Raw genomic sequence first — 18,859 nt, 5'->3', positions numbered from 1 at the left:
GCATCCACATTAAAGGATCGAAGGGCCTGGAATATGATATTCCAAAAGGCTAAGGAACTTGATATGCAACCAAAAATAACTTACCCAGCTAGAATGAGCATCTTTTTCCAGGGAAGAAGATGGACATTCAACAAAGTAAGCGAATTTCACCTATTTTTGATGAAAAAGCCAGAACTTAACAAAAAGTTTGATCTCCAAATATAGAACTCAAGAGAAATCTAAAAAGGTAAAGATTAATCTTGGGAACTATATTTCGACTATATAGATGTATAAAGAATACATGTATACCTTGTTCTAGAAAGTAGAGGTGGAAAGGACATTGTACCAGAAAAAGGGTAAAGTGGGGGTATTACATCTCATGAAGAGGCAAAGGAAACCTATTATATCTGAGAGAAAGAATGGAGGGGGATGAATATAGTGGGTATCTTACTGCCTTCAGAATTGGCTTTAAGAGAAAAATTTTAGACATATTCAATTTATGGTGAAACTTCTCCCACCTCATTGAAAAGTGAGAAGGGAAAAGTGAAAAGGGAAGGAATAAGCTAAGTGGAAGGGAATACGATAACTGGGAGGGAAAGGGGTAAGATAGGGGGAGGAACTCTAAGGCGGGAGGAGAGATACTAAAAAGGGAGGTCTGTGAGAAGCAAGTGGTGCTCACAAGCTTAATACTGGGAAGGGGGGGGGGAAGGGGAAAGAAGGGAGAAAAGCATAAACAGGGGTTAACAAGATGGCAAGTAATACAGAATTGGTCATTTTAACCATAAATGTGAATGGGGTAAACTCCCCCATAAAGAGGAAGCAGTTAGCAGAATGGATTAAAAGCCAGAATCCTACAATATGTTGTTTACAGGAAACACACCTGAAGCAGGGAGATACATGCAGGTTAAAGGTAAAAGGTTGGAGCAAAATCTACTATGCTTCAAGTGAAGTCAAAAAAGCAGGGATAGCCATCCTGATCTCAGATCAAGCTAAAGCAAAAATTGATCTAATTAAAAGAGATAAGGAAGGGCATTATATCTTGCTAAAGGGTAGCATGGATAATGAAGCAATATCAATATTAAACATATATGCACCAAGTGGTGTAGCATCTAAATTCTTAAAAGAGAAATTAAGAAAGCTGCAAGAAGAAATAGACAGCAAAACTATAATAGTGGGAGATCTCAACCTTGCACTCTCAGAATTAGAGAAGGTAGAGTCATGGGATTAGCACAATTGATGGTGCTCAAGAGACAAGGGTGACAATAGGTCAGACCTTCAAAATGAAGTCACTTAGGAAGTTGAAGAAATGTATAAACTTTGGTGTGAGAAGTTTTCAAATGATGAAATAGAGGGGGCAATTCAATGAAATAAACTGTGAAAGCTGTCTCACAAGATGGAGAAAATGTTCTAAAGACTGAGTGAAGGTCAGCCAGGATCAGGTTTCTTTCTCTAGAGTTCAAGTGGGGTCCTATAGCCCTTTTCTTTGTGAGACCATGTTGGGGCCACCTTGGCATTGAAACTCCCATATAAGGTAATTTAGTAATCCTAAAGATGTAGTTGGGTTGAAAGTTTTTCTTCATTTATGACTTAGAATGTGAGATCATTTGTCCTGGCTAATCAGGGTAAAGATCCAACCTATAGGGAGTGTTAACCAGGCCCCTGTATAATCCTTTCTGTTAACTGGGCCTTGCTCTCTTTGCCTAACTGCTTATTGGAAGGGAGACACCCTTTCTCGAGAGAACATAATAAAATTTCTTTCTGTTTTTGCCTTGAGAAATCTCCCTAATTTATTTATTTGAGTTGGTCATCTTTGTCCCACACAAAGATTTCTAGGACTGTGTTAAATAGTAGTGGTGATATTGGTCATCCTTTTTTTACATCTTATCTTATTGGAAAGTCTTCTAACTTTTTTTCATTTATATGTGATATTTGCTCTTGGTTTTAGAGAGATATTATATATTAAGGAAAGGTCCACTTGTTCCAATGTTTTCCAGTGTTGCTTTTTGTTTTTGTTTTTGTTTTGTTGTTTTGAGGAGGTGTTTTTTTTTTTTTTAACAGAAACACACGTTGGATTTTGTCAAAAGTTTTTCATTATCTATTGATTGACATAATTCTGTAATTTTCACATTTATATTATTAACATGATTTACTTAATTTATAGCCTTTTTATGTTGAATCAACCCTATGTTCCTAGTACAAATCCAACCGGGTAATAGTGTATAATATTTAATACTTTGTCATAAAGTATTTATTTTGTCAATATTTATTTAACATTTTTGCAACAATTTTATTAGAATGTTGGTTTATAGTCAAATACATATTTGTATCCTAGAGTGATATTTGAAAAGATATTTCTTTTCCTGTAATTACAATCAATATTATTTGTACAATTGTGCAATATTGGAATTAATTGTTCTTTGAATGTTTGATAGAATTAATTTATTTTCTAAATATTTCATTGGTCCTATAACTCACTAAATTTTTTAAATTTATACCAATGGTATACAAAATAAAAAGGAAGGATTCCAAGTTGGATAAGCTTTAAATATAGATACTATTTGTTAGCTATTTAGTGGGAAAGGAAATAAGGAAATAAACATTAAGTGCCTACTTTGTGTCAAGAATGGTGCTAAATGCTTTGTAAATATTATTTGATCCTCACAACTGTAATGGGCTGAGGCTTGAGTTGATGCACTGAGGTCCCAAGCACATGAGGCTAAATAGTAATTGGACCATACTCTATTAATATATAAGCTTGGAGAAAGAATGGCCCCTGCCCACTCTTTGTGCAAGTCCTGATGTGTTGTATAGGAAATGACGATTTTATAACCCACCAGAAGGGCAGTGTCCAGTGCGAGCAGCTCCACTATCTTTAGACAATCGCCAGGTGATGTGGAGAGACCCAGAAAGTGGTGAATGGAAGGGACCAGATAGGCTAACTGCTTGGGGAAGAGGGTTTGCTTGTATCTCTACAGGTGGAGAAGGAATCAGATGGGTGCCAACGAGCCGTATTCGCCTTGTCCATCGCAGAGAGACAGAGCAGACCCTTGAAATGAAGGAGAAAACCCAAGAAACATCGGGTGGTTCTGTTGCTGATTGTGCTCATCATTGAAAGCGTGTGGCAGTTATGGCGTTTGACTCATGGACAGAGAAAATCATTGGACTTCAAAACCCTCAGAAATCATTGGATTCTCTGAGACATTAGATTGTTGTAGGACTTTAAATCCCTCAGGAATCGTCGGATTCTTTGAGACATAAGACTTGAAAGTCCTCAGGAATCATTGGATTTTCTGAGAAATGATAAGACTGTTACAGGACTTCAAAATCCACTGCAATCATTGGATTCCCTAGGACATAAAAAGACTTTTGCTGGACTTCAAAAACTTGGGGGGATGATTGGATTCCCTGATATGTGAAGCAATGGACAATAGACTGGTTTTGTACTATCTCTTGGCTGCTGAAGAAGGTGTATGTGTTGACTGCTATTTACATACTCTCCTTCTAGGACTTCTGGCAATCTTTTACAACACAATGTTGATTTATATTGTTTGTTATACCGTTACTTGGGTGTATAATTCATGTTTGTTACACCACATCAAGCCTGCACTGACTGTGGGGAGAGTCATCACTAATAGCCTCTGTGTTGTTGCTATGTGCTATGTGCTATGTGTTCCCATGCTGATGGGTTTGTGCATAATAAGACCCTTGAGCCCAGAAACCTGCTAGCAACCCCCACTTCCCTTTGGTGCTTTTCATCTCCCTTCCTGAGATGTCAGGGGGGTCGTGATCACCTCCCCTTGGGGGCTCTGACCTCCCTGAGGAGTCAGGGATGGCATGATCCCCTGTGTTCTAAAACAAAAGAAAGCGGGAGATGTAATGGGCTGAGGCTTGAGTTGATGCACTGAGGTCCCAAGCACATGAGGCTAAATAGTAATTGGACCATACTCTATTAATATATAAGCTTGGAGAAAGAATGGCCCCCACCCACTCTTTGTGCAAGTCCTGATGTGTTGTATAGGAAATGACGATTTTGGTGGGTGGAGGCAGGGGAGTGGAAAAGGAAAGGGAAGGAGAGACTATTGGGATTGCCTTGCCACGGTTTGCTCAGCTCACATCTCTCTCTGTTAGCTGGCTTCCTGTCGCAACTGTCCATATTGCTGTCGCAACCTTTCTTGCCTATATTTGCTATTGCAATTTTTATTCCTCTTCACTTCAATAAATATTGAAGATTTTTCCCTTAACCTGAATCCCTGACTCCGGCTGATTTTAAATATGTGGTCATTACACACAACAAGGAGATCTATCTCTGACTAAGTAGGGATTTTTGTTGAAATATGGTGCAAATTAAATGGATTCTGAGTTTCCTTCCAACTCCGAGATTCTGTGATTCTGCAAAAGACTCCATGCCCATCAGCAATCTTTCATTCTCTGTGCTAGCTATACTTCTAACTTTGGGGTTTCACACCATGCCCCAAATCAGGTATCTTCATCCCTCCTGACCGAGATAAGGCTTGAGATCTTTCAAGACAGTTGTGAAAATAAAGTAAGGCTTCATCTATTTCAAATTTTGAGTAGGCCTGAAGGACTTTAAGCATTAAGTCAAGGGCATACTTAAAGTGTCTCCTCCCTGCTATTCTCCTAAGGACATACTTAAAGTCTCCTCCCTATTATCCCCCTAAGGGCATACTTAAGCCCCCTTCTTGTTATCCTCCCTATTTCGACCAAATATGGGCAACTTTGTACTTTTTGATCAAGTTCAATTTCTTGGGTAGTTCCCCCATTTAGAATGTAAGATCCTCAGCCAATAAGGAGGGTCCATGGTGGGAGGGGGAATTTGTGTTAGGGATTAAAAGCCTTGACCCTGCCCCCTACGGGGCTTCCTCCCTTCGATTGTCTGCTCCCTTCTGATTGTCTGGGATGCCTGATTGTCTGGGATGCCCGATTCTCGCCAGAACGTATAATAAACTTTGCTTTGCTTTGCTTCTAGAGCTCTATCCAGTCTTTTTTTATTAATGGTTTCTGACCCACACACTCCCTACTTCCTCTCATCCCAATGTACTGAAGAAGAAACTTTGATATTTATTTTTGGTAGAGGATGGAAAGGATATTGGAAGGTGATTATGAAGAGTGCTTCTTGCAGTAGCTTAAATATCGTTGGATTTGTATCCCCAGAAATGTTTAATACGTGTTTTCTTTCACCATTCCTTCCTCCTTTCATATATTCTTCCTTCTTCCTTTCCCCCTTTTCTCCTTTCTTCCCTCCTCTCCTTCATCACCTTAAGAAAGTAATTGATAGTTCCTTGTTGGTTTCCAGGGATTAGGGCTTCCCCCTAAGGTCTGGCTGAGATTCAGGAACATAGACTCTTTTTTTTTTTTTTTTTTAATAGGAATTGCTTCTTTGCATTAGTTTACAAAGAAAACCGTATCCTACTGTAGATTTTTCTAGTGCCCCATTCCCCAAAAGTAACTTATATCAACTTAATGACACAAGTTTATGACAAAAGTAGAAATATTTTTCATGTGGATTTCGCAGCTCGAGTGACGGCAACAACTGGAGCACTGATATATTTCCCATAGCGATACCTGGCAGAAGTCAATTTACAAGGGGAGCTTATAGATTATGTGCCTAATCCTTAACTTCTTATGTAGAGGGGGAAGAGGAAGCATTCTAATCTCCTTGTTAGTGCCAACCTAGAATCTGGCCTCTTAATCAGAATATTTCCTAAAGAGCATTAGTTTGGATGGAGGTGGGAGTGGGTTCTTATGGCTCAAACCCCAAATTTAGTAGTTCAAAGACTTGACCATGAGAGAGAAGGGAATTTCCTGGAAAGCATGGTTTGTGCAGAGAGAAAATCTCTAAGGGAGGTGCTTGGTAGAATAAGGAAGAGTACCCATTGAAGAGGGGACCTCAAAACTCTAAAAATCCTTAAAGGAGAAAATCTCCTTCAACTCTGCCTCAGTGAGGGACTCTGCCCCGAGGGACAAACAGTTTCATCCTTGTTACTTAGGTGGGATCATCTCAGTCCTGAAACTCACCATGACTTAAAGAAACTGGGGCCTTGGACCTCATTATCTGTTTCCCAACACTCCCCTTAAATAGAGAACTGGACCATACAAGTCCACGGTAAAAGAGCATTTCTTGTTCAAGTCTTTAGATATAATGATTATCTTGGGAAATGTATATTTATGGGCTGTTTGAGTGATTTGTTTTCTGAATCTGCTCTTGAGCTTCAGTTTGCCTTTTGCATTTTCTTTGGGGTGAAATAGTGTCCTGCTTCATATGCATTTATTACTCTAAATGCTAGGTATTGTTTTTGCTCACAATGGGAGAAATCTTAGCCATACCTAAATGTATCTAGAGATTTTCTTATAATAAATTCCAGGTGTAAGCATTGGGTCAGCCTGTTGGGTCAAACCCTGTTTATGTCGGCTCAGAGCTTTGGAAATGAAAGTTCCTTGTGATGAGATCTTCTACTTTAGGAGTGCATAGTAGAGGAATTGATCCCTCAGGCAAGCAGGAGGAAGCCTCTGATAAGAAATCAGTTTAGCTCCTTGGTCCCGCCCTCTGGGCAGGTCTTCCAGTCTGAAAACAAGTTATGTCAAACTCCTGAGACCCACCCTCTGTAGAGCTCTCCAGCAGTCTCATCTTGCTATACCTTGTCAGAAACCCCAGTCATGACCCTGATACTAAATTTTCCCTATAAAATCTACCTATGGATCATCCCATGGCTGTTGCCTTTCTTTGGGTTAGTCCACCATGGTACCTGCCTCATGGTGTCTTTCCCTTTTCCCTTTCCCTATGCCATGTGGTATCTCTCCTAATTCCACTATGCTTCCCAAGCCCACTTCTCCTCCTTGTAGCTAGCTAACTCTTTTGAAATGCTATATCCTTTTCAGAACTAAGGATGTGCCCCAACCTCATGGGGGTATTTCCTTTCTTCTGGTAAATGGCAAATTCCACTAGGTAATGTCCTTCCCATCATTAATGATTAAAACCCCTTTCATATGCTCTCTCACTCTATTTCATATTTACGATTCACAGTCTCTATTGTATCTTTTCATTTTGTCTGTATCCTCTTCCCTAAATAAATCCCCCTTTTGCCAAAGAGAATGGCCACTGTGAATTCTTCCCATGACTGAGCTCCAACTTTTGATGTCTGCCATTATCTGGTGTCTACATAACCCACATCATTTTGGTCCTCAAACCACATCATTGGATCATGAGTAAGTAAAAAAGAAAAGTGGAAACTATGTGACCACTAAAGTCAACTTCAATATTTGATCCTATACATTTGCTTGTTAGTAAACATAAGTTATCACTATACCTACCCTACTCCAGGTCTTCATCACATCATTGTAAGATTTTTATGCCAACTTCCAGACAGCTTCTTGAATTCTGGTCTGTTCTCTAATCTCGAATACATAATATTAACTTACATTTGTTTGAAGTTTTAAAAATTATACATATATTAAATTAATGAATTAAGTGAAATTATACATATATGTATAAAATATGTATTTATATATAAAATCTCATTAATTCTCATAACCACCATATAAGTTAGGTTCTGTATGGATTATTAATATATTAACAAACACCACCTCGGGTTCCCCAGAACCATTCTGGGTTTTGCCTTTAGTCTTAGGGTTTTCTGTAGCAAGAGGACATTTTAAAAGTGATTCCAAGGTATCTGTTGTGCCACAGTTCTTTTTAATTGTCCTGACTCAGTTTTCCTGTACTAGTTTCCCTGCACTAGTCCTGACTGAGTTTCCCTGAATTGTTCTATCTCAGTTTCCTTAGCTATTCTGCTCATCCCCTTAGTTGTAACCCCCTTCCCCCACCTGTCCATTAAGACTGAGGACCATTTGCTATAAGGTTATAAATTGTCAAAGACTCCAGATAAGGCGAGCAGACTTCCTGTCCCCTACCTCTTTCTGTCCTCAAGAATTTACTCTATCCCTCTAAAATATTCCAAAGGATAAGACTATCCTGGATACCTCATTGACATCTTTACCTCTGTTTATTCAAACATCCTGACTTTGGCTTTTAGTAAGAATTTATAGCCTCCCCCAATCCTGACAGAACCAAATAGGTCTGTGAAGAAGTTTCCTGCTTCTGTCCCCTTCTTTGTTTGTAAAAAAGGTATATAAGGGTTTGGGATTCTCCCATTCGTTGCTGGATACTTTGAGATGAGCGTCCTGCCAGTCAATTATGCTCTCCAATTAATAAAATATTAAAAAAAACTTTTTAATCTCTCTCCTGCCTCAGTTTCTCCGGCATTACATTTCAATATGAATCATCAGATAGTTTTATTCCTGAACAGAAAATGAAATGTTGAGTACAAATCGTAGAATGATTAGAACAGAAGCTTAGTAAATTTTCATTATGTTTACCATCAGTTGAGATTTTAATATTTAAGTTACATTGAGATATTTGTGAATAGTTGAAGTTTGTGAGTGCTGTTAATTTGCTAATTAGTCCATTCAGATTTTATCTCCACTGAGTAGAAGCTTAATCAATGCTAATTGGATATTTTCCACTAGTCTCTTTCTTTCTTTTTCTTCCACTCTGAGTGACATTTTCTTTTTGGCCAGTCTGCTTCTGTTGCTGTTCCTGCAAAAGGCACTAGCCTGATGTTTGGATGCCCAGGAAGAAAATGTCAGGTACTCCTTAAGGTCTTAGGAGGCTCTTTACCAAAGGAAAGAAGGCAAATAAAAAGCAGCCTCATACTAAGCACAGGCTTGCCTAAAAAGTCATAAGTTCATAGCTTGCAAATGAGTATGAAAAGGATGCAATCATCCCATATGACCCCCTGGACAGCTCAGAGAGACATTCTTACACTTTGGGACTGGTGGAAAGGGAAAGACCTGAAGGTTGGAAATTACCTTTTCAATATATTCATAAGATTCCAGTCCAGCAGCCAATGAAATAGTAAGAACTTTTGATCTATCATGGATGAGAGGAAGCAGAATATCTGCTTATGAATACCTGATGTGAAGCAGAGATGAAGCAAAATGAGAGTCCCTTCATCAAAACTATCCAGAAGTGGTCAGCCAAGTGGCTCAGTGGAGAGAGCACCAGCCCTGAAGTCAGGAAGACCTGAGTTCAAATTTGGTCTCAGACACTTAACCTTTCCTAGTTCTGTGACCCTGGGCAAGTCACTTAACCCCAATTGGCTCAGGAAAAAAAAATGTCTAGAAATAGACACACCCCAAATTCCCATGTGCTTGATTAGAATCCTGACTGAGCTGATTCAGAGGGGATAATACTCTCATAATTAGAAAGGCAGCTCAGTGTAACATAAAGCAGCTTGGACTTGAATTTAGTACATCTGAGTTTGAAAATTCTGATTTTTCCTTGGGAGAAAGAAAAAAGAAAGAATGAAATAATCATTTATTAAGCACTTACTATGTGCCAGGCATATTGCTAAGCATTTTATAAATGTGATCTGATTTTGTCTGAGAAGTTACTATTATTATTCCAATTTTCCAGGTGAAGAAATTGAGGCAGAGTATTCCTAGAGTCACACATTTAATAAGTGTCCAAGGCCAAATATACACTATTCTGAGTCTCATTTTCATTAAATACAGATATAAAAATATTTAAAATATTTATTTCACTGTATTCTTGAGATCAAATATGATACTCTATGTCATGTGCTTTGCAAACCTGAAAACTATTTCTAATTGTCAGCTATCATTAAGGCTCCCCTAAAGTGGACTGAGATGCCTGAGGGACAAGTTGTTTTTCCTTCTTCACTAAAGGTTTTTAAGTAGGGAAAACTAGAATACAATTTTGTAGGTGTGTTGTAGAAGGAATTCTCATTCAGGTAGAGAGAAGACTAGGATTTCTTCTAACACTGAGTCTTTTAAGACACATCACATCCTTTTCACTTCCATTGTTTCCACCATTGTTCAATCCCTCATCCTCTCTTGCTTGAACTATTATTAAGATCCTCCTAATGTGTGTCTCTGCTCTCAGTGTAAATTCTCCCAATGCATGTAGCTGATTGTAACACTCATATTCAAAAAGTGGTGCTGTTCTGTCTACCAAGTATCCATCCTGGATGCAGATTGTATCCAGGCTAATCTCATATTAATCTCATTCCCATAGTAGTAAAAGTATATGGATCACCACCAGCAGCCCTACTCATTGTAATTTCCTCTGTCCCAGTACCTTAACTCATGCTGTGGTCTCCTATGCCTAGCATTGACTTGACTATTCCCTTTCTCAGCTTCTACCTTTATAAGTCTTTTTTAAAGATGCAACCCACTTGCCACTTCCTTCATAAGTTTCCTGAGCTTCCCAATTGAAGATATTACATGCTACCAAACATTATGAGAGGAAGCAAAGTGGTGCGCTGACCAGAGCACCAGGTCTGCAGTCAGGAAGATCAGAGTGCAAATTTGATCTCAGACACTTAATAGCTGAGAGACTTTGGGCAAGTCATTCAATCCCTTTTGCCACAGTTCTTCATTTGTACAATGATCTGAAAAGGAAATGTCAAGTTACTCTAGTATCTCTGCCAAGAAAACCCCAAATGAGTCATGAAGAGTCAGAAACTACCAAACAACAACAAATTATAGTTGTGTGCAATTCCCTAACTCCATTTAGATTATAAATTCCTTGGGAGTAATATTTATTTCATTTGATCTTAGTACTCTCTGTGGTCATTCTTTGCTTAATATTGCTCAAAAAGATACTTAATAAAATTAAGTTGACTTGAAATCCTAACACATGGGCGGATAATTGAAATAGAATTCCTAGGGAGCTGTACCACGAACCAACCACAAGGAGTCACTATAGAATGACTTTTGGCTCAATCCTGGCTGTGAAAATATACTATACTTTAAATTTTTTGCATCTTCATTAATTAGTTAATAAAGGAAAGAATAGTTTTTTTAAATTAAACTACAAAATCCATTACTAAAGTCTCACTCTCTTGTCTCATTATGATATTGCAGAGGCTAATGATTTTTTTTTTTTTTTTTTTAGCCACTATCTGCTTAGTTGTTGAGAGATTGAGGGCAGACTCCTAACAAAAATACAATTTCTTTAAGAAATAAGATTCAGGAGGACCTGAGTTCAAATGTGACCTCAGAAACCTAACACTTCCTAGGTGTATGACTCTGGGCAAGTCACTTTACCCCAATTGTCTCAGGGAAAAAAAAGTGAAGAAATATGATTCAGAATGTCTTTTATTTTTTGATTCTGTAATTCTCTTTTAACTCATATTTCACCAAATAGATCTCATATTCATATGTCTCCCAAGGGAAAAATCTTTTGGTGATTTATTATTTTGGTTGTGGTTTTTTCTTTCTTTCTTTTTTTTAATAACTTTTTATTGACAGAGTAATGGGTAATTATTTTTTTTTTTACAACATTATCCCTTGCACTTACTTCTGTTCCGACTTTTCCTTTTCCTCCCTCCACCCCTTCCCCTAGATGGCAGGAAGTCTTATACATGTTAATTAAATATGTTATAGTATATCTTAGATACAATATATGTATGCAGAACTGTACAATTCTCTTGTTGCACAGGAAGAATTGGATTCAGAAGGTAAAAATAACCTGGGAAGAAAAACAAAAATGCAAGTAGTTGTGGTTTTTTTCCTACAGTATGGCTATTGTTAATCATTATGATAACCACTGAATTTCTATTATAACTTGGTGAGCTGTCGTGGAAATCCCTATTTCAGACATGAGAAAAGTGAGGTTCAGAGAAATAGTGGATTTTATCAAAGTCATATAGTTAGCAAGAATTACAATCTGGAATCTACCTCAACTCTTGTAATTTAAAACAGCTGTTCAAGAGTGCTTAGCACACATTAAAAAAAAAAAAGTAGATTTAAGGTTTCTGGGTAAAAAACCAAATGTTTAATAAATGCTTGTTCAAGTTTTTTTTTTTTTTAATAGTGGCAAAGAATTGGAAAATGATTGGGAAATAACTGAATAAGTTATGATATATGAAAGTAATAGAATATTATTGTTCTATAAAAAATGATGAACAGATTGATTTTAGAAAGACTTGGAAAGATTTATATGAATCGATATTGAGTGAAACAAACAGAACCAAGAAAATTTTGCATAAAGCAACAGCAGGATTGTGTGATGACCATGATAGACTCAGTCCTTCTCAGTGGTTCAGTGATCCAAGGCAATCCCAATAAATTTTGGAAGGAAAATGTAATCTGCATCCAGAGACTGAATGTAAATCAGCGAATACTATGTTCCTTTTTCCCCCTTCTGTTTTTTTTTTTTCTTCTTGCATTTTTTTCCCCTTTTGTTCTGATTTTTCTCTCCCGACATGATTCATATGGAAATGTTTTTTTTTAAAAAATGAATGTATATGGATAGCAAAAAAAAGTTATATATACACATATATGTACATATATATGAATGCTTACTTAATTGATGATTGAGGGAAGATACTGATTCCATGAAAAAAAAGTTCTAAAATCATAACTGACTAGAGAAATAGAAATTTTAAAACTCTGATACATCCCTTCATACCTATCAGATTGGTTAACATTCCAGAAAAGGAAAATGATAAATGCTGGAAAAGATGTGAAAAAATTGACATACTATTGCATTGTTGGTAGAGTTTTGAACTGATCCCCAAATTCTGGAAAACAATATAGAACTTTGCCCAAAGGCTTAAAACTACATATTCTTTGACCCAACAATATCACTATTAGATCTTTATCACAAAGAAAAGGGCTAAGGATGTTTTTGCACACACTCCCACACACAATTATAGCAAATCTTTTTGGTGGCAAAGAATTAGAAATTAAGGAAATGTCCATCAATCAAAATGATTGAACAGTATGTGGGTTATGATCCATATGTGTTGTGCTGTAAGAAATGATGAATAGAATGATTTCAGGAAAACAATGGGAAGATTTATATGAACTGATGCAAAGTGAAGTGAACAGAATCAGGAGAACATTGTAATAGCAATATTGTGACAATGATCAACTGTGAAAGACATAGGTCTTTTCAGCAATATAAAGATGTAAGACAATTCCAAAAGATTTATGATGAAAAAATGATATCCACCTCCAGAGAAAGAGAATTGTTAAACTCAGTATAGACTGAAGTATACTTAAAAAAACTTTATTTTTCTTGTGTTTATGTATATGTTTTCTTTTACAACATGCATATGTATGATTGATAATTTCTTGTCTTCTCAAAGATGGGGTAGAGAGGAATGAAGGGAAAGAATTTGAAACTGAAAATTTTAAAAACTAAATGTTAAAAATTGCTTTTACTTACAATTGGAAATATTTAACAAAATAAACTATAGATAATGTATGTGTGTGTGGTGTGTGTGTATATATATATATACATATATATATACACACACATACATACATATGTACATATATAATTCATATTAAAGTGCCTCTGTTTCCTAGATATATTTAGTTACAAAATTTTTGAACTAAGTTGAATTCATATGGATGTTATAGTCTAAAGCTCTTCAGTTTGCAAATAAGGAAATTAAAGCACTGAGAAGTTAAATGACTTGCCAAAGGTCATTTAATTAGATATCAACAGAGCTAGAATCTTTAGGCTCTCACTTTTATTATTTTCTTCTCAGTCAACCATAATTTCTTAATGTAAACCCTTTTTTTTATACTGATATGTATGTTGATGTGTCAAAAGTTTTTTAAAGTATTTATCTTCAGATTCACTGGTGCATTTACCTTTGTAATTTATATTGTGTCTGTCTTTGTAGTCCTAAGATATTTGATATGGTTTTGATAATATCATTTATATAGAGTTTTAATATTTGAAAAGTGATTCACACGTCATCTCATTTGATCCCTACTACAAACCTGTGAGATAAATTATATTATTTCTATTTTTCAGAAGAAAAAACTGAGACTGACAGGTTAAATTGCAAGTAAATCCATATAAATGGGGTTGAATAATGACTTGTCATAAATCATCATTGCCTAAATACTTATTTAAAGAGGATAATACATGAAAACTGATTGGGCCCCTAGTGGAAGAAAATTGATTCACTGTTCAGACTTTTATATGCTAAACCTCATTTGAAAGTTCCTCAGAATTTTAGAATGACGAATCATGAATAAAACTGAAACTAAGAAAATTTCCTTTTAGAAAAACCTCTATATTTGGTTCTGTGTTGAAAGTCTGTACATTATAGATCTGTATAGGAAGTCAACTTTTACATAAGCCTAAAAATTTTGAGTTTGGGTTAGTTGAGTTGTTTTCTGAGCTAGAGTGATTCTGGATGGGGAAATGATAGAGTTAAACACTATCACATTAGTTCAAGGGACATTAATGCCTGACAAGAAGCCAACTTACCCTGAGTTTAGAACTGCTGGTAAATGCTGAGAGGCTCTCAGTAATATAAAGACTGAGGAAACAAGTGAGTAGGAAAACCAGTCTCCCCTGTTGAATGAAGGAGAGATTCAAGAACTGCCACTGTGAAAAATACTTCTGTGATTATGGATTCAACTGACATCAAAAAGAAAAAAGTAGCTGTCATTGGTGGTGGATTGGTAAGATTTTAGATCTATTTGTATGTATTACTTTTTATGCCTTTTTATTATCATCTTCATTATTATTGGACACTTGTAGAAACTAGTATTTTTCTGTTAAAATGATTTTATTTCATAGGTTAAAGTGCTCCTAATTTTGCTTTTTGATCTACTGAGAAATAAGGCATTATTGTATAATACTTTAATTTAAAGATGATCTCTTTTTTTCTCTCTTCTTTGACATTTTGGTTTAGAATTCCCATTAGAATTTAGGCTGTTTCTTTTTGTTTTAGTGAATTAATATCATAGAATATCTATTTTTTACATTACATTTTATTTTCCATATGAATTTAGGGCCTATACATGTATGATATGCAAACTATTCCATTTAATACTAAAAATAACACAATAATGGTATCTATGCAAAATTATCAGATTGACCAACCTCAATCAACTAATAAACCACAAGTTTGTTATTTTTTAAATAAAATTAGATCATTTTTAGGCAAAACTGATAGGCATATTCATTCCAAATACTTGAAGTTCTTATGTATAAGGATATATCCTATATCTTCTAAATTAATAAACTGACTCATTCAACTTAAAATACTCAGTGAGAGTCAAACTTGGGGAGCAGAATTTTAAAAGTTTTTAAAATTATTATTATTATTTGAAATAAACCTCTGTGAAATAAGTTTATTCATTTAACAAGTTCACTGGAACTTTGCTTTCTAATATTAATATGAGTTGGTATCATTGTGCCTTTTTTATGTAATTACTTAATAAATGTTTTTTGAATGATGAACTAATACCATAGGAAAATTTGATCTTTCAACAATGACCTCTTTTCTGGGACTTCATAGAGGACCTTGTCTATCATCTGTCTAGTGTATTTATGAAGTTTGAGGATTGTAGAATCATAATTATTAGGGTTTGTGTCTTGTACTCCTACTAAATAATGATAATTGTGTTTTATTTAAATTTTTTTATTTGCTCTCCCCGCCCCCCAAGCCCATATTCCATCTCCAAACCAAGCCTTTATGTACTATTGGTGTTTGTCAGTCATGTCCAAATTTCTGTGATCTGGTTATGGGGTTGGTTTCCTTAGCAAAGATATTGAAGTGATTTGCTATTTACTTCTCCAATGGATTAAGGCAGATAGTGGTTAAGTGACTTGCTCAGGGTCACACAATAAGTATCTGAGGGCAGATTTTTACTTAGATTTAACTTAGGTCTTCCAGATCCCAGGCCCAACAGTCTATCCACTGAGACATTTGAGTCTTTATTGAATGAATGAATGAATTATAGGTGAAAGAAATATTATAGTGTTATAATTACAAACTATTAAAGTTATAACAATATAGCACTATGTGCCGGGAGACCCTTGGGAATACATAGTAAAAGACAGAACACATCTTTATCTTTTCACAGTTTATAAATCACTCATGGATTGCTCTGTCTCATTTGGTTACTACAATACTGATTGGTTTCCCTGCTTTAAGACTTTCCCCACTTCAGTCCAACTTCCTCTGAGCTGTCAAAGGAATACAAATACAAGTCTGACCTTGACACTGCCTTCTCCCAACCCCATTCAATCAACACAAGTGGCTCCCTATTGACTTCAGAATGGAATAGAAAATCCTCTCTTTGGCTTTTAAAGTCCTTTATAACCTGTACTCTTTCCACCTTGCCAGTCTAATTACATCTTAAACTCCCCCTTCCCCATCTTCCACTATACTTAGCAATCCAGTGGTGACTGGCCTCCTTTCTGTTCTTTGCACAAGAGACTCCATTTTTTAACTCTGGGCCATTTCATTTACCTTCTCCGATCCCTGAAACTCATTCCCTCCTCATCTCCAAGTCCTAGCTTCCCTGACTTTCCTTAAGCACCATTTAAAGTCTTGTCTTCTGAAGGAAGCCCCCTTAATGCTAATGCTACTGCCTTTCTTAATTATCTCCAGCTTATTCTGTATCTATATTGTTTCCATGTAGTTCTATATAGTACATGTTGTCCATGAGAGTCTATTAAACCTCTGTTAGTCTGTAAGTATCTTGAAGACAGAGTCTGTCTTTTGCCTTACATTATATTCCCAATCTTATCACAGGGCCAGACACATTGTAGGTGTCTTAACAAATGTTAGTTGACCGATTGACTCAGGAGAGAGATAACTCCTGGCTCAAAGAAAATGGGGAGGCTTTATGGAAGTAATAGCATGCAGGATGGTTAGTATCATTAACTCTTATGATTATAAAAAACTGAAAAGAAATTAACATTGTTTTAAGGAAAAAAACATTGTTTTATGGAAAACAAAAGTATAGCATTAGACCTTACAATGAAATTAGGTATTTCTCTTTTGATTTATATTTGGAAGATGGCCAAACAACACTCTCCTGGACAGAGTGAAATCATCAGTGGTAGCCCCACAATGTTCCATAAAACTAGTACTTTGTTGATCTAAGTCTCTATTGGCCAGCACATTATCCTGTATTTTGTTTGTTCAGATTAAATAAGAGGAACAATATAGTTTATTGCATCTCCAATTCTTAATCTACGATCTAACCCAGGAGTTTAACTTTGCAGTCATAACTGAGGACAAATTTTAGGGAGTCCATAAATGAGGATAAGAAAAATTACGTTTTTATTTTCACCAACATCTAACTTAATCTTAGTGTTTTCTCCAATGATGAGGGTAGCCGAGAAAAAAATAGTAGTATTTGGTGCCATTAGATTACGAAAGGAATCTAGGACACAAAAAAGAACTCCAGGCCAGAAATTCAGCCTAGTCATCTGATATTTTAGGAATTTGCCCTAACTGCCTGCTTTTTAAAAACTTGATAGTTACATGCTTGAAAGAGCAGGATAATTGGGAGAATTAGATCTTTTAGATTTATTGAAATTATGTGTCTCTGGCAAATTAAGTTCTGATTATCACATAGTAAGTTTTTGAAGTAGGAACAATATTTACCTAATCATTTCTTTCCTTCAGTTTACTTTCCCCACTTTTTTTTTTCTTATAAGAAGCCAGCAAAAGTCTTGTGGGTTAATCATACAGGATAGCTTTTTTCATATGTGCCATTTCATAAACTAAATTGAAATTAGTGGTAAGTCTTAAATGGTTTTTTTAATATAAAATGAAAAGAGGAAATGATTAGAAAATTTTTGGACTACTTAGAAAGTTTCACCTGGTCTTTCTAACCACCTACTGAACCTCAGGTTTGACAATTAAATCATATTTTACTTGAAACTCTAGGGAGAATCCTGGTCCTAGGATGAGAAGATATAAGAAACAACATGGAAGTAGTTTTCTGTCTAAGCATTAAGCTAGATTTTCTGCTTATTTGTTTTTGACTTTGGTTCCTCAGTTCTTGCTTTAAACCCCAGTAGTACAAGGTACTTGTAAGTTATGAAAATGTCCATGTAGGAGAGCTGTGTACATTTAGTTGTTTAAATGTCTAGATGTGGCTTGTGGGTGTCATGGATAGATCTCTTGAATATGAGCTGCCCCTCTCTGGGGGAAGATGATGATTTCTACATTAAGGAAAAACAGGAGAAGAGCTATGGCACTTTTCTCAACTATCTCCAAGAAGAGGGATTAGGCTAGCTTTGTGTCTGTCTGCCTATCTCAGACATTTCTGGTCTAGGAATACAATAGGTTCAGAACAAAAGTCACTTCTATTGTCACTCTTAGGGGATGATACCCTCAGCTTATACTCATCATCTTAGCTTCTTTCCACCAAATTCTAAGTTTCATTCACAACACCTTGTACAAATGTTGAATAGAGTAAATTGATTTATTTAAACAAGAAGTAAAAAAAATTGGAAAAGTTATAGGGAAAAAATATAACTGAAAATACACCAGTGAACAAGTTCTTGTTGTGGGAGTAACATAAGATCTCATCCCTAGTCAAGAGATGGAGTCTATACTTACCCAAGGAAAAGTTCTCTCTCCCTAAACTCAAGGGATGAATATCAGGATATGCTGAGAAGTCAGCTTCCCCTACATGTCTTCAGTTTCCAAAGTCTTCCCCTCTCCTCTCCTCTATCCAAATGTGTCTATCCTTGAAGAGATTTTACAGCTACACATTTCTCCTCAAAAGTCTCATTCCTATTCTATATATGTTTGGTATTCTTTTTGCCAATCCAGAGTGATTTCGCCTACATGTGCAGCTGCATGCAGAATTCCCCAGACTTGGTTGAAAGTCCAATTAGTTACACGTTGGACACAAACCCTCCCCAATCTGGATTTCCTATCTCTAAGTCCTTGTGACTCATGTTGTCATGACTATGACTGTGTCCCTGATACGTGCTGCTAAATTCCCCCAATACTTCCCCTGTTGTACTTCCACTAGTTGCTGACTGCTTAGA

General features: G+C 36.1%; 1 protein-coding gene across 2 annotated transcripts in view; it reads left to right on the top strand.

Annotated features, from left to right (window-relative positions):
* Positions 1-14,172: 14,172 nt before the first annotated feature.
* Positions 14,173-18,859, top strand: part of KMO (kynurenine 3-monooxygenase) — an 87,993-nt gene continuing 83,306 nt past the window's right edge. For both annotated transcript variants that reach the window (XM_051993513.1, XM_051993512.1), the window contains exon 1: positions 14,173-14,514. In XM_051993513.1, the coding sequence (XP_051849473.1) occupies positions 14,461-14,514 (54 nt within the window). In that variant the 5' untranslated portion in view covers positions 14,173-14,460. The remainder of the gene's footprint in view (positions 14,515-18,859) is intronic.

The sequence above is a fragment of the Antechinus flavipes genome, chromosome 4, assembly GCF_016432865.1.
Source record: "Antechinus flavipes isolate AdamAnt ecotype Samford, QLD, Australia chromosome 4, AdamAnt_v2, whole genome shotgun sequence".
Taxonomy (NCBI): Eukaryota; Metazoa; Chordata; class Mammalia; order Dasyuromorphia; family Dasyuridae; genus Antechinus; species Antechinus flavipes.
This window is presented reverse-complemented; position numbering and strand designations above follow the sequence as displayed.